The 14025-nt window shown below is 43.7% G+C and overlaps 1 protein-coding gene across 2 annotated transcripts; it reads right to left on the bottom strand.

Moving 5' to 3' along the window:
• Positions 1 to 97: 97 nt before the first annotated feature.
• On the bottom strand, positions 98 to 10179 carry ccn4a (cellular communication network factor 4a). Of its 2 annotated transcripts, none has more exons than XM_048993553.1 (5): positions 9895 to 10179; positions 3351 to 3636; positions 2944 to 3198; positions 1792 to 1985; positions 98 to 1177 (listed from the first exon to the last, which is right to left on the bottom strand). In XM_048993553.1, the coding sequence occupies exons 1-5, from the start codon at positions 9940 to 9942 to the stop codon at positions 878 to 880; spliced, it is 1083 nt and encodes a 360-aa protein (XP_048849510.1). In that variant the 5' UTR covers positions 9943 to 10179; the 3' UTR covers positions 98 to 877. The 2 variants fall into 2 exon arrangements, with proteins under 2 accessions (XP_048849510.1, XP_048849509.1); XM_048993552.1 differs by having other exon boundaries at positions 2944 to 3254; positions 3374 to 3636.
• Between the last annotated feature and the right edge of the window lie 3846 nt (positions 10180 to 14025).

The following is a 14025-nucleotide window of genomic DNA, read 5'->3' as shown; positions in this document are numbered from 1 at the left end:
TCACCAGTTTCTGCTTCTGTAACCTCCTCCGGTTGTATCATTCCCTGACTAATCATTATATCTGTTAAAATATATTGAGTTATGAAAACAAAATCGCTTTGCTGCTTTTCACGTTTTATTTATATAGTTAAACCACTCAAGTCCCCGATAGGAATTTGCAAAAACACGATTTTTAATGACAGTTTTTCGAGACAAGCAATTCTATTCAACTCCGAATATAAGAAATTAATAAAACCTTAATACTTGACTGATACAAGCATCTAGGAAGGTTATTTGTGTATTAATCATCTAATAATGGTCATAATAGATAAATAAATATCAAGAGAATTGAATGGGCATACAAGCTCCCACAGGGGAACTGAGAGATGCTGTGCAATATCATCATCGATTTGTCACGAGTTCGGTACGCTCCGATTTCACGGAGTTCTCACCACGCCCAAGAGTGCAAGCGTACCTGGGGCGGCTGAGCCCTCAAGGCATCCAAGGTTACCGCCTAACCATGCATCCCACAGCGAAATGAGAGAGGCACGCATACAAACATGGGTCGCGATAAGGGCAAACATCATATCCAGCTACGGACAATGTTGTTCAATTAAATCCCTTTATACCTGCATATTAAGAATAATATTTTCCAATAGGAAAAAAGATGGCCGCTGAGACCCTTTACAAATTTTATGCCTCTAAAAATGGTAAGGAAATTCCCTTTCCTTTCAAAAATTTGTGGCTCGTTAACTGATTTCAATTAACTTTAAAAAATAAAGTGTCAGGAAGCTTTGCTACTACCGCTTTTAGGACCCTTCAGAAAGAAAGTTCTAGAAAGTTCCAAAAGGCGATAAGGTAATATTGTGCAGCCCGGTCCTGGGAAAAGACCAGCCCATCAGTTCACCACCTCAAGGTAATCATAGTAGCGCTCCAGCTCATCGAAGATATCGTTGGGGTTCTTACAGCTGAGGTTGCAGAAACAGGCATTAATCCACATGTGCTGCCAGGAGAAGACGGCCCCGTTGGGGCACCGGAACTCCACCTCCACCGTCCTGGACTTGTAGGGGATGCAGCAGCGCTCGTCCTTGCAGACCCCGCAGTATTTGGGCCGGTACGCCTTCGTGCTGGTGCAACCCGAGAGGGTGAAGTTCTGTGGCTGTTCCTCCATGTATATGTTGAGACATTTTTTTCCCAGCTGGAAAACAGCAAAGAGAGATGATGATGGGTACGATTGCGAAGCGACCTAAAGACCAAAAGCCTTCCATAACCAATACTAATTAGTGTATGCCAAACACAACACTCCACAGTCCCTGTGTCTCAGTCTTCAGCACTCTCGCATAGAGAAGTGGTTCTCAAACTATGGGTCCCGAAATTATTTTTTGAATATGCTAAAAGAAAAGTCTGTAATTTTTATTTGTCAGCCAGGCACTTGAGAAATCTTATAGTTAGGAATCAGTTAGCAAATTTTTATCATTCAGGACCACCACCTCACTATGGTGAATTTCATTTTAGGGGACCCCCTTCCACTTGCAGATATACTGACCAATGGGATAGGGGCACAGCAGACAATAGGTCTGAGAACCACTTTATCCTATACTTCAGTGTTTCCCAACCCGGTCCTCCGGGATCCACAGACATTCCACATTTTTGCTCCCTCCCAGCTCCCGGAAGGTAATCAGTAATCGTTTTTACCTTAAGTGTGAACTACCATATAGAACAGCTTGTAAAAATATACCTCTATAAAAATATAAATGCTATGCAGTTAGCTTTGGATGACAGGACAGTATGTGTGATAAATGGCGGTGGGACCTTGATGTGCTTGGTGATGTCGACCTCGCACGGCCGGATGGTGCACAGTCTCGCCTCCTGCACCATCTCGCACTGGTCGTTGGCGTTGGAGATCCGTGTGGACAGCCCTCGGCCGCACGTCTTGGAACAGGGACTCCAGGATGTGGTCTGGGACACGCAGTTCTTCTGCCAGACCTCACTGTCGTCTGGGAACACTATGCCAGAGAAGAAACCGGAAAGTGCCAGAAATCCCGTTGAAAATCTTACCGTCAACTGACTTAACAGCCAGTGAGGCTGTTTTAGCAGAATAAGTCACTGAAACCTCATCCTAAATGTACACACCACTTTAATATGTACTATATTAAGACTTCTGTCCAGTATCCATAACTGCTTTTCCAGTTGAGGTCAAAGCAGATCTGGAGATCCGTCTCAGGAGCTACAGAGGACAAACTCCGTGGATGAGATGCCAGGCAGCTAAGAGCAGTTAGGAGACGTCATTCCACATGTCTCTGAGCTGTGGGAAGAAGCCCCCCCCCCCCCCCGCAAGAATATGCAAAGAGAGCTGGGCTAGGATTCAAACCCACAACCCTATGTCACAACATGCTTAATAAGATCACACATGCACACACCGCCTCTCAAAGAACAGCTTTCAGACAGTTTCAAGAACAGAGCCAATGACATATTTCCCTTGTCGTGTTTTTTTTTAAACTGTATTATTTTTATAGACCACACTGACTCATTTCCTGCTAGATGGGTAAAAAAGACGAGTACAAAAATAAGACAAAGTACACAGGAAAAGGTTTAGTCTTACAAGTGACGAAATCCTACGCAGCTCTACCTGGAAACGAACATGATGTAACGACCATCACTCATATCATATAGGGAAATGATCTAGTGCTGTGTCAAGCTGAGGCTCACACAACATTCCTGGTAGTTTCACAGTAATATTCTGAGAATCTCTAAAACACAGTAGACGGTGATCTCAGCGTTCAGGGGAAATGCCGTGAGGTCCCAGCCAATCTCCTTATCAATCACCTCTTTTGACAAGATTACAGGGAATGTTTCTCTTGTTTTCCATAACAGGAACTTCTTTTTAGTCTGCTGTTGACTAAAAACCCTTGGAATAATAAATGGTCCATCCCTGTGAGGGGTAAAAGTGTGTCAGGCGCGTACCATCCAGAGCGTGCCTGGGGGAGGCCTTACGCGTCCGTCGGGCCTCGTCGCAGATCCACTGTTCACAGCAGCGACCCGGGAGCTTGACGCGTCGCGGGGCCTGGCACCAAACCAGTGGCGGCTGCGAGTCGGAGCACAGCGTCACGCAGCCAATGGCGCCGTTCACGCACAGGCAGCGGTATTTGCAGCTGGGCTGGAAGCTCTGACCGTTGCGGTAGATCACGCCGTCGTGCTTGCAGCCAGTTCCCACTATGTCTGCAGGGGTGGGGCACATCCTCTCAGTCAGAACAGGCTTTGCTGAATGACTACAGCTTGAAAGACATTTATAGAGGAAAAAGTTGAATGAAATTTGTAGGGTAAGCCACAGAAAACGGCTGAATCCTGTGGATGGCCTTGCGGTCACTTACATGCGCAGACTCCTTTTTCATACCTAGGCTTGTCAGAGCTGTAGTCGCAGTACAGGCCCTTGTGATAGTCGCAGGTGTTGGCCTCGTTGCACGTCTCGCCGACCTGCTTTGCACAGGTCCTGCAGCAGTCGCACCCATCTATGAGCAGGCTGACGCCTGGGGGGCACCGAGGGGGCGTCTTGGGGCACTGGCAGGGCCACTTACAGTACTGGGTGCGGTTGTATGTCTCCGTTACGGTCAGGAGAGGTGGTGCGGTCGTTGTGGCAATGGGGCCCTGGCAGGGAGCCTGTAACATACAACAAGGGGGGATGGGGGGGGGGGGGGAACGTCATCAGAGAAGGGCTGTAGCATGAAACCTCCCTGTCAGAGAACAGGACATGCACTGCCGGAACACATCTGTACAAGGGGGTGCTTTGGCGGGGGGGGGAATTCAGGCTTTTATTAAACGTCATCAGTTTGCATTTAATTATTTGTAGGCACCTGTTCCAGTTTGCCTGAAAATATGGTCATGCTGTACTTAGAAGCCGCCATCGTCTGAAAGACCTCCCTGAACGGCGGGCACACATTCTCCTGCCTCTCTGGGAATGAATCCGGGATATCAGCTCACCTCCTAGTCTACTGACGTCTAGACAAAAATGCCACCTAGGCTCAGTACAGGCAAGCCAACCCACCTAATGTTTATCCCGTCTGGCACAATCACTCCTGACCCCGCTGAGCCTCGAGGCCACCTTTGGTGTTCGGTGCTCCTATTTCCAGCTCCGCTCCGGCACGGTTCCCGTGAGGCAATCACCTGGGCTCCCTAATCGGCCACATTCTCCCCTTTATTGCGCAGCGCTCACCCAGCAACCAAACTGAAAGCGACTAATGTTCCGCGAAGCCTTTTTCGCCAGGTCCGTCTCAGCCCCATGCTGGGAAGCCCGACTCCGTCGCTCAGCACTCTTTTGTCTGCGGCCCAAATTATATAACGAGGAACAAAGGCGGCAAAGTCTCCCCGGTAAAGTCGGTGATGCTAGCAGCGAAACAAACAAGCACAGTAATCTCAGGTAGGCTTTGTCTGCGCAGTCTAGCGAGCCCACCTGCAGTTTCTGGTTTATGTGAAGGCGTGCGACAGAAACTCCTTTATTTTAATAAGATATTCAGGGTCAAGTTCACTTTGCTGGGGTTTCTAGTTACAGTCTCTCAGCTATATTTTAATAGTGCTTAAGTGGCTTGAATTTACGCTTCAAATGTATGGAGTTAGACTTATATTAAAACACACAGAATTTTTGCAATATAATACTACAGATAATAATAATAATTTAATTATTCTTGTCAAGATCGCAGGAGGCCTGGTGTCTATCCCAGGCAACATAGGGTACAAGCAGAGATACTCTCTGGATGGGACGCTTGCAACATACATTACTGTGCAAAAGTCTTAGGCAGTGAAAAGCAATGTTTAAAGCTGTTTATTTGGGCAGTAAGTACACATTTACTCAGAACAAAAAAATCAATGCAAGACTAGAACATAAAGAAATTAAGAGTAACACAATAAAAACTAGTAGAAATTTCTTTTGTTCTCCAAAACGTTACTGATATCCAGTTGGATGGCTAGATGGACGCCGCTTCAGTTCCCAAACCTCTCCTCAGGGGCACCTCAGCCGTTCCATGCGTTTGTTAAATTTCACCACCGGCTCACTTAATTCATTAGCATGATTAGTTAATATAGTCAATGAGATATTGATTAGATATATGAGGTGCACTAGTGGTCAAGTAAAAAAATACATGGGTGTATTGTATGGTTAGTGGAAATAATAGCATTGGCTAAGCTAACATACTTTGACGAGCATAATAGCAAAGTTTTAGACCAACATAAAGATCAATTTAAACATCATTTTCTTTGGATGCCTAAGACTTTTGCACAGTACTGTGAATGCACACACAATCATACTCCATGTCAATGCATTTTATTAATTTATTTATTAATTTATTTATTCATTCATTAATTCATTTTTGTCTGTTTGTACAGATGCTTCTCTACTTACGAATGAGGTACATTCCGAACGGCCATTCTTAACTTGAAATGTTCGTAAGTCGTTATTCAATATCATTGTAAGGGTATACGCAAATACAAAGAACCATGATGTTGGCAGTACGCACGCTACGTGTGTGTGTGTGTGTGTGTGTGTGTGTGTGTATGTGGGTGGGGGTGGGGGGGGGGTTCCTGGCCATAAAACAATAATGATTTCCAGGGCCACAGTGCATCATTTGTGACCACAAACGTCTGACATTACAAAAAAAATTTTTTTTTTTACTCACACAATCCATAACCCAATGAAAATGTTTCGTGACCCCCCACTTGACAACACCAATTAACCTACATTACAAAACTACTGGGACACCTGGCCATTACACCTACAGGAACTTCCCATCCTGTAATCCCATTCTAAATCCATAGGCATAAAGGCTTTCCACAAGATTTTGGAGTGTGTCTGTGGGAATATCTGCCCATTCATCCAGAAGAGCGTTTGTGAGGTCAGGCACTGATGTTAGATGTGAAGACCTGGCTAATAATTTTCGTTCTAGTTCATCCCCAAGGTGTTCGATGGGTTTGAGGTCAGGGCTCTATACAGCCCAGTCAAGTTCTTCCAAACCAAACCACGTCTTTATGGACCTTGTTGTGTGCACTGGTGCACAATCATACTGGTACAGAATAGGGCCTTCCCCAAACTGTCCCCACAAAGCATAGAATTGACCAAAATGTCTTGGTGTGCTGAAGCTTTAAGAATTTAAGAATTTTAAGAATTTAAGAAAAGTGAAAGTAAATTCCTTTCACTGGGACTACAGAGCCTTGCCCAGTCCCAGAAAAACAAGCCCATACCATTATTCCTCCTCCACCAAACTGTACAGTTGGCACACTGCAGTCAGGAAGTTCTCTGGTATCCACAAAACCCAGATTCATCCATCAGACTGCCAGACGGAGCAGTGTGAATCATCATTCCCACGGCTGCCGTGTCTAGTGACAGCGTACTTTACACCACTCCAACCAATGTTTGACATTGTGCTTTGTGATGTGAGGCTTGCATGCAACTGCTCAGCCATGGAAGCCCATTCCACGAAGAGATCTGGAACTCCGCAATTATCGAGTCAACAGAGTGTTGGCGACTTTTACGCACTACGCGCCTCAGCACTCGGTAATCCTGCCGTTACTTCATGCGGTCAATTTGTGGTTGAGTTTCTGTTGTTCCTAAAATGCTTCCACTTGGCAATAATACCACTTACAGTTGCCTCTTTATCTAGAAGGGAAGAAATTTTACGAACTGACTTTCTGCTAAGGTGGCATCCTACGACAGCACCATACTTGAATTCACTGAGCTCTTCAGAATGACCCATTCTTTCACAAATAAATGAAACACCTGAATTCAATAATTAAGACATGTGTCCATACCGAACGTCTGTCCATGTACTGTAGGTATATGTGTGTGGACTGCAGTAGGAAATGTATGCAACGCAGGGTTGACATGCAAACCCAATGCAACAGGGCAGAGGAAGGGTTTTGAACCTACAATCACGGTGATGTGAGGCACTATGTTGGCCCATTAATAAACTATAAATAGTCAACGAGCTCATATTGTCTGTGGGCAGATTGTTATGTGTCAGGAGATTACATCATCCCCTAATCTCAACATAGGCTGTTAATCTAGATTCATAGCGATGTCCAAGAAAGGCAACCTGTCGCTTGAAATCCACCCCTATGTTTCTGTCATCCCAGTAATGCAACATACCGTCAGGGTCTTATCTCCAGAATCATGGACCACGACGGCACCAGGAATAACCAAGCTACTCATACGGACTCAGGGAAAAAGATCATATTTCATGAAATTGCACTTAAAACGGCAGCAATCAGTGAAATCTGTATGCAGTCTGAAAAGTCATCAATTCTCTTACTTCCCCCAATAGCCTAAAGCAATCATGGTTATATTTGACACCAGCTTTCACCAGGATTGAAGACTTACTAATAAACTAGAATATTTATGCGTATTAAAGCAACCTATCGGTTAAATCCAATATCAGGTATTAATATCATTTCCTTGGCTTTTAGGTAAAGCAAAATCTACACCTAAACAGGAGATGTCTTCCTCAGTTCCTAACATCCGTAAAGGGTGGATGTACTTCGTTTCCAACAGAGACTTTGTCAGAAAATGTGATTCAGGATGTGTGGAATAACAGGAAAGGGTACACAAGGAACAACTGACCCCCTCCCCCCACCTCCAAACTCTCAGATGAGTTTTGGTGCACAACTGCAACAGCCGCGCTGTTGTTACACAAAAGTGTCAAAGAGAAGCCCTCAGCGGCACCTACACTGCGCCACATTCAATGAGGATTTTTTTCTTACACGGTTCCCACACTATCTGTGCATCACAAAGGACCAGACCACGTGGCAGGGTATCCCCAAAGGAAGGGAACCAATCTCCTCCAACACTGCCTGTACTCCTCTTCTGAATTTTCGGTAATATTTTTCTAAACTACGTGATGCAATTTTTATTTGTTCCTGTAATACCCTTCAAACAATATAACAAAAATCCCATCCTAAGATTGAGTGGCAATAATTTATCTTAAACCCCAACACACAAGGGTGTCGTAAAGGGGGTGGGGGGTTCCTGAGTCACACCAGCCCTAAGAGATTCGTGACATAATTGGATTGGTCTGCATTGGTCTGCAGGAAATGCTTTCATGGAGCCCAAAATCTCTAGTGGTGTCTCTGGGTGCACATCACCTAACTTGTACATTGTTCATTTTCTTTCTTTCTATATTTTTAAATGTTGACATAAGTCCTGAGAAACGTTGACTTTTGTGTGATTTTGAAGCATAAAATCAGTGACAGGCTCACTGTTCACCTGGCTTGATAATATCACTGATGCCTCCTGAACCATGCATGTCATGTGGGAAAAGACGAAAAACAATAGTTTCCTTTTTCCAGAAAATTGCATTCCACTTGTACTATAATTTATCCACAAGGTGTCAGTATAATACAGTGTGCAATGATGTGCCACATAACTCGACGCCGCGTTTCAATACTGAACTAGATTTAAACAATCAAACCAAAGTAGTTCAGTATGGATTTGAAGTTATTACATTTGTATTACATAGGTATTACATTTGTAAGCGCGTGTCCTCGGATCAATCAAAAAACAAAACAGACAACGCTTCTAATAAGAGCTTATTATAAAGTACATACTTTAGATTTCCAGACTTCCCATCACCCAAAACCCATTAATAGTTTGACCAACGGTCCAGATATATCTAGCTCTGCAGTCTAGATGGGTAACTTTAAACTTCTTTTCGTTCATCCATCGTTATGGAGCATTTTGGAATCAGGTTTCGGCTATGTGAAGCCTACATTTATTTCTGTTAATAGAATATCCAGCCTGCCCTCTGATGGCTAGATCAGGAAGTGGAAACATCACACCGCAATGATTTAAACCTAAATGAACAAGACTGTAATTAGGGAGGGCGCGGTTTCATGACATCTTTCATTGTGGTGTGTGCGAAGACTTTATGCTGCGGCATGCAGCAGCGCGTATGGGGGATGCACACGCTGCACACCGAAGTACTGCTTCAGGGTTGTGCCATTAAGCTCGAAACTATTTTTGAAAAACTTTCTTAAGAAAGAAACCACAATCAAAGCGATTTTCCTAGATGTTTTGTCTCTAGAAACTCCCTTACACCGAATAGTGTAAAAAATAGCCTATTATAATTAGAGTTATACTGTTCATTGTCATCTCTTCTGTCAGCTTCTTTAATCTTCCTTCTGTATGAGACCAGTCAAAAATAAAGCATGATTATTTAATCGGTTGCACACTATATGGGTTGTTAAACGGGTCGCAATTATAGGAGGTGATGCAAAAGGTTTAATATATGGGATGCCGATTCAAAGCTTCAGCCTAGACGCTCGGTACGGAAAATGTCATTTACATTTTTGCACATTTGCATTTATTGCAACAAATTATTCAGAGCTGCCTGTTTAACATGATAAGTATAATTGTTTACTAAAAGTTGACCTGCCTTTACAAGCGCGGCAGTCTGCCACGTGTGTGCAGTAAAATATCCAGGATCTTGCATGCCAGAGATGTCGCCTATTGTCAGTATTATGCACAAAAACATATCCTTTCACTGAAACAACTGTTTAAACTATAAAAAAGCACGTCAAGCCCATCTGTTCGTTCGCGTCCTTGACATTTCAGGATGAGTATTTTACCACGCTCATTTGTAATGGATTATCAGTTAAAAGCAGTGCAGGAACAAAGTAATACATTGCTATACCTATACATGCAAGTCAGTTAAAGTACTTGGTTCCCATACGTCGTGAATCGGTTTAGAAACAAGTGCAGAAACCGCTGTATAAACAAGCGCATCCTCACTGAAACCCAGCCTGTCATTACAAACCAAACAGCGCTAATTTAGTATTTATTATTGTGTGTGACACCGCGCGCCCAAGCCGCGGAAAATATTGAAAATAAACACGTCTCATAAATTTCAGATGATCATGACAAGATGGGGAGCTCACCTGATGTACGCTTGCTGCTATCAAAATCCACGGTAGGAGCCACCTCATCTCTGGACCCGGGTAATAAATTCACTGAACCCAGTATTAAACCCTTGTAAAAGCTAACGCAATGCCCCCCCTCCCCGGTTTAAGACATTCGTTACACTGGCATTCCCTGTAACGAGCCTTCTTCTGTTTTATGCCACATTAAGGTCAGCCTTTACTCCAGCATCGAGGACGAGCCCCGCACTTTTCTTGCGGTGCTTTTCCCCTGCCCTGCTTACGCCCGTAACCCCCTGCACGTTACTACCCTTGCCTTAAAGTGAAAGTCAGACAACCAGACACTACGGTGGTCTCAGTCTGAATGGGCATTTACAGATGTTCAGTTTGGGCTGGAAAAAAATGCTGCTTTTCAACTACAGTTTATTTTGAATAATTTTAATTTTTTTTCCCCTTTTTTTTTTACTTTTTATTTATTTGTTTGTGTTTGTTTGCTTGCTTTTTTAAATAAAGAAAGGCTAGTGATGAGGAATGCCACAGTAACCAAGTGAATTCCTTGGGATTCTATGGTTTTCACCTACATTCCAAAGACATGTCTAAAGTGCTCATAGTGCGTGTAGCTGACCTGAGATCAGCGGTGCAGTAGGGGCATGGATACCCTTGCAGAAACCAGGCGGCCCAGCACTTTACAGGGACCCTTTGCCTGGGGGCCCAGAACTTCTAACTACACCCCAGCATCCCATCCAGGGTCTCCCCCTAGCCTTGCGCCCTGCACTGCCTGGTGTTGGCTCTACTCCCGGCGACCCTGACTAGGTGTAAGGAATTCCTAACATCTGTACCTGAATAGATACGGGAGCTTTTGAATGTAAATCCACGCGGAGATCGTCTTTGTGAAGTTCCCTTTGCTGGCGTTTCCGAACACACTGCGGGGTCCCTCCGCGTCTGTGAGGAGAGGGACTCGGGGTCTGCTTATGGCATCTCGGCTGGAGACGTGCGAGAGAGAGAGAAACAGCCTGGACGTGACCCAAGCGTGACCCTTGCTCTTCGCGTGCAGACAGCCCACTTTGAAGATACCCGGGAGCCGGCACTGCTTCCAGAAGAGTGCGTGAAGATGAGACAATGGCCCTTGTCCTTTTTGAGGTAAACAAGCACATGCCCATCGCATGAGCAGCAGAGAGACATGTTCCTGACAGATCAGTTTGCAAATATGGTAGGATGATGCATCTTCTGCTGTGTTACAGGTGAGCAGTACCTGACTGCCTACTGGCCTCGATTTAGTGCAGGGTCGTCTTGGCAACATGATGATGTCATGATGATGACAAAATGACTGTAACCTTACTAATACTACTACTACTAGCAACAACAACAACAACAACAACAACAATAATAATAATATTGAATTATTAAATAATGGGGGTGATGTGTTCCTCAGTGATTTAGGGCACTGTGCCTGTGTTCAGAAGGTCTTTGGTTCAAATCTCGAGGTTGGTAGACTGATTTCACTGCTGTGTCCTTGAGCAAGACCATTAACCCCAGTTTCTCCACGGACTGTCTGATCCTGATTTAATTTAAAAAAATGATAAACGTAGGTCGCTTTGCATAAAAGCATCTGTTAAATGAATGCAGTCATCCGTGGTGATTTTCCTTTTTGTGGATAGTTCGTTTATTTATTACAGTTATAAAAATTGTCTCCAAAATAAAAATCTGAATACAAAATCTGAAAGGGAAATGGGAATAAAAATGGGATAAATCAGGTAAATCGGGATTATTTTATGCATGAGTACATGCTTAAATTTGTTTATGTGGTTTTGAGTTTTCCGATGGTTCTGAGTAAAGGTAAAAAAAGGTAAAATATTCCCTGAGATCAGAAGCAGAGGGGTAGGTTGTTGGGATTTTTTTCGATTGCTTGCGAATTAAAGGACTTCGCAAGACAGTGTGGCTGGTGCACGGCAGTAATTATAATCTTTATATAACTGCGGCCACTTTTGTAGGACTCCAGGCCTCTGAGAAACGTCTAGAACCTTCTCTGTCCAGCTGATCTAAAATAAGAAAGTCCAGTCTGTCTACTTGTCTTTCTGCATTACTGTTTTGCGAGAAACTCTTAGAGAAGATTGCTGCACATGCACACCTTCACGGAGCATCCTTCTGTATCTCAGGGAAGTTGTGGTTGGGCGAAGAATCTGAATATGAAATTTTCTGTAAATTCCAGAGAACAACAAACACGTAAAGAACCAACCCACTTACCCAGGTTTTTTGGGAACAATATAATTTCACTTTGTGTAATTATGTTTTTGTACATGAGATGAGACTGGAATCCTTGAGCCCATGTGACGGCTCTCAATCGGTGCAGGAGGAATGGTTTAAGTTAGTTGATGGATCTTAGGTGAGTTATCTCGTCCTCGTTATGATGTCCCGTTGAAGGACAGGAGAAACTGAATGAGAAGCAGAGGTTTCTGCTCTTAAAAACAGATCTGAAAAAGATGGAGACTTTGGGCTGTATGTGGTTTATACTGTACACCACGCAGTTTTCATTTTTCATGTGACGAGTGGCTCTCTTGGCGAATGGGAGTTTAGATTTGCATGTACTTAGTTATCCAAACCAACTGACAGTCCAAGTAGCGATATGCTGCTGATTAAGTGGCCAGGCTGAAATTGGAAGCATTCTGCATTTTTATAAAAGGTTTAAAATGGTGAGATTTAAGGCCTTTTCCTGAAAGAAGGAGATTTATATAATACAAACTGCAGCATGGCTCAGCCCCTGTTTCTCATTAATGTAGGGCTCCTTCCTTGCTTTATGGGACTTCAGTCCTGCTTCCAGGAGCCTGATATGAACTGTCCTAGCAGTGCACGTCACACCACCTAATGTTCCCATTCTTCCTGAATGCCACTTGATGTCATCCTCTGATTTATGAGGCACGGCCGGATAAGCCGACGGTCTCTGGCATTAGAAAGGTGCCTCTGTTCTCCACCTGGCTCATTTTTCCTTATTGACAGCATCTCTTGCTTCACTTTCGTCTCGCATACTGCTGTCTTAAATATTTTGAGCCTGGAAATGGCCTGCCACTCTGCCAGCAGAACCGGGTTAAAAGTAGTAGTAATTAGATTCTTAAAAAATATGGAATGGTCTCAACTTTTTCCAGAGCTCTCTCTCTCTCTGTATTTTTTCCAGAAGAGGGAAAGGTCATTCTTATGGGGTGATGGGGGGAGGGGGGGGGGTTCCACGTCCTGTGACAATCAGCCAGATGGGGCCTTTTTCCAGGTGTACAGGCCCATTGAGGTATCAACAGGATTTGGCGAAACAATGAAAAAAACTGTCTGGCTGTATCTCTGGACATGAGCACAGCTCCACTCCATCCAAGAGGAAGGGAGGAATTCATCTTGAGCTGTAACAGACAGCCTTGAGCATTTCTGGGAAACTCTGCGCCTGTGAATTAAGGCAGGAATGTAAGACTCTATCAAGACTAACGGAACCTCTGAAGAAAACCAAGGAATGATGTGCTGGTGAAGAAGGGATCAAGCAAGGGGATTGTTCGACACATCAACATTTTAAGAGCAAGTCCCCAAACACTTTACTGGAGTTCTTTTTGGAGGGAATAATTTAAAATTCTTTGCACGGAGAAAAATCATTTCCATCCCTTCTAAGAAAGTTATTGAGTAATATGCCTCAAAGAAAGGGCAGGTCATGCAGCACGCCGGCCTCAAGAAAAGAGGAGAGACTGACGGAATATTCCAGCTCTCCAATAAATGTTGCTATAGCGATTTTAGCTTGTTGCAACATTGTAAATGCAACCAAAATGTGTCCTTAACTTTTTAGATTTGCAGTTGTTTTATCAGGAAGCACATTGGCATTGATTAATGAATAGTAGCTTCGTTATCCTGATGGTGATGTTGTCTTAGTACCATCAATATCGATTTATTTAATTTTTAAAAGCTTCAGTAACCAGAGTTATACCGTGGCTGATTATTTTTGTGTAACCAGACAGGTAGGTCTGCAGCCTACTAACAGTTCTATTATAATGTTTTATTAAACATGTTAATATAGAAACCTGTGAGAATTTTTTACTCAAAAAATAAGCAGTCATTAATATCAGCATAATTTCCCTTGGATTTAAAAATGCCAGTGGCTGTCTGATCGTAGTCTCTATGGTGAGG

This window comes from Brienomyrus brachyistius, chromosome 23, assembly GCF_023856365.1.
Source record: "Brienomyrus brachyistius isolate T26 chromosome 23, BBRACH_0.4, whole genome shotgun sequence".
NCBI classification, from domain to species: Eukaryota; Metazoa; Chordata; class Actinopteri; order Osteoglossiformes; family Mormyridae; genus Brienomyrus; species Brienomyrus brachyistius.
Note: the sequence above shows the minus strand (reverse complement) of the source record. Positions and strands in the feature narration are given on the sequence as shown.

Coding starts and splice junctions, on each gene's coding strand:
- ccn4a (XM_048993552.1), bottom strand. CDS start 9,942: ATGAGGTGGCTCCTACCGTGGATTTTGATAGCAGCAAGCGTACATCAG. Junction 3,255..3,373: donor TACAGCTCTGACAAGCCTAG/GTATGAAAAAGG, acceptor ATGTCTTTCAAG/CTGTAGTCATTCAGCAAAGC. Junction 1,178..1,791: donor ACATCACCAAGCACATCAAG/GTCCCACCGCCA, acceptor GCTGTTTTCCAG/CTGGGAAAAAAATGTCTCAA.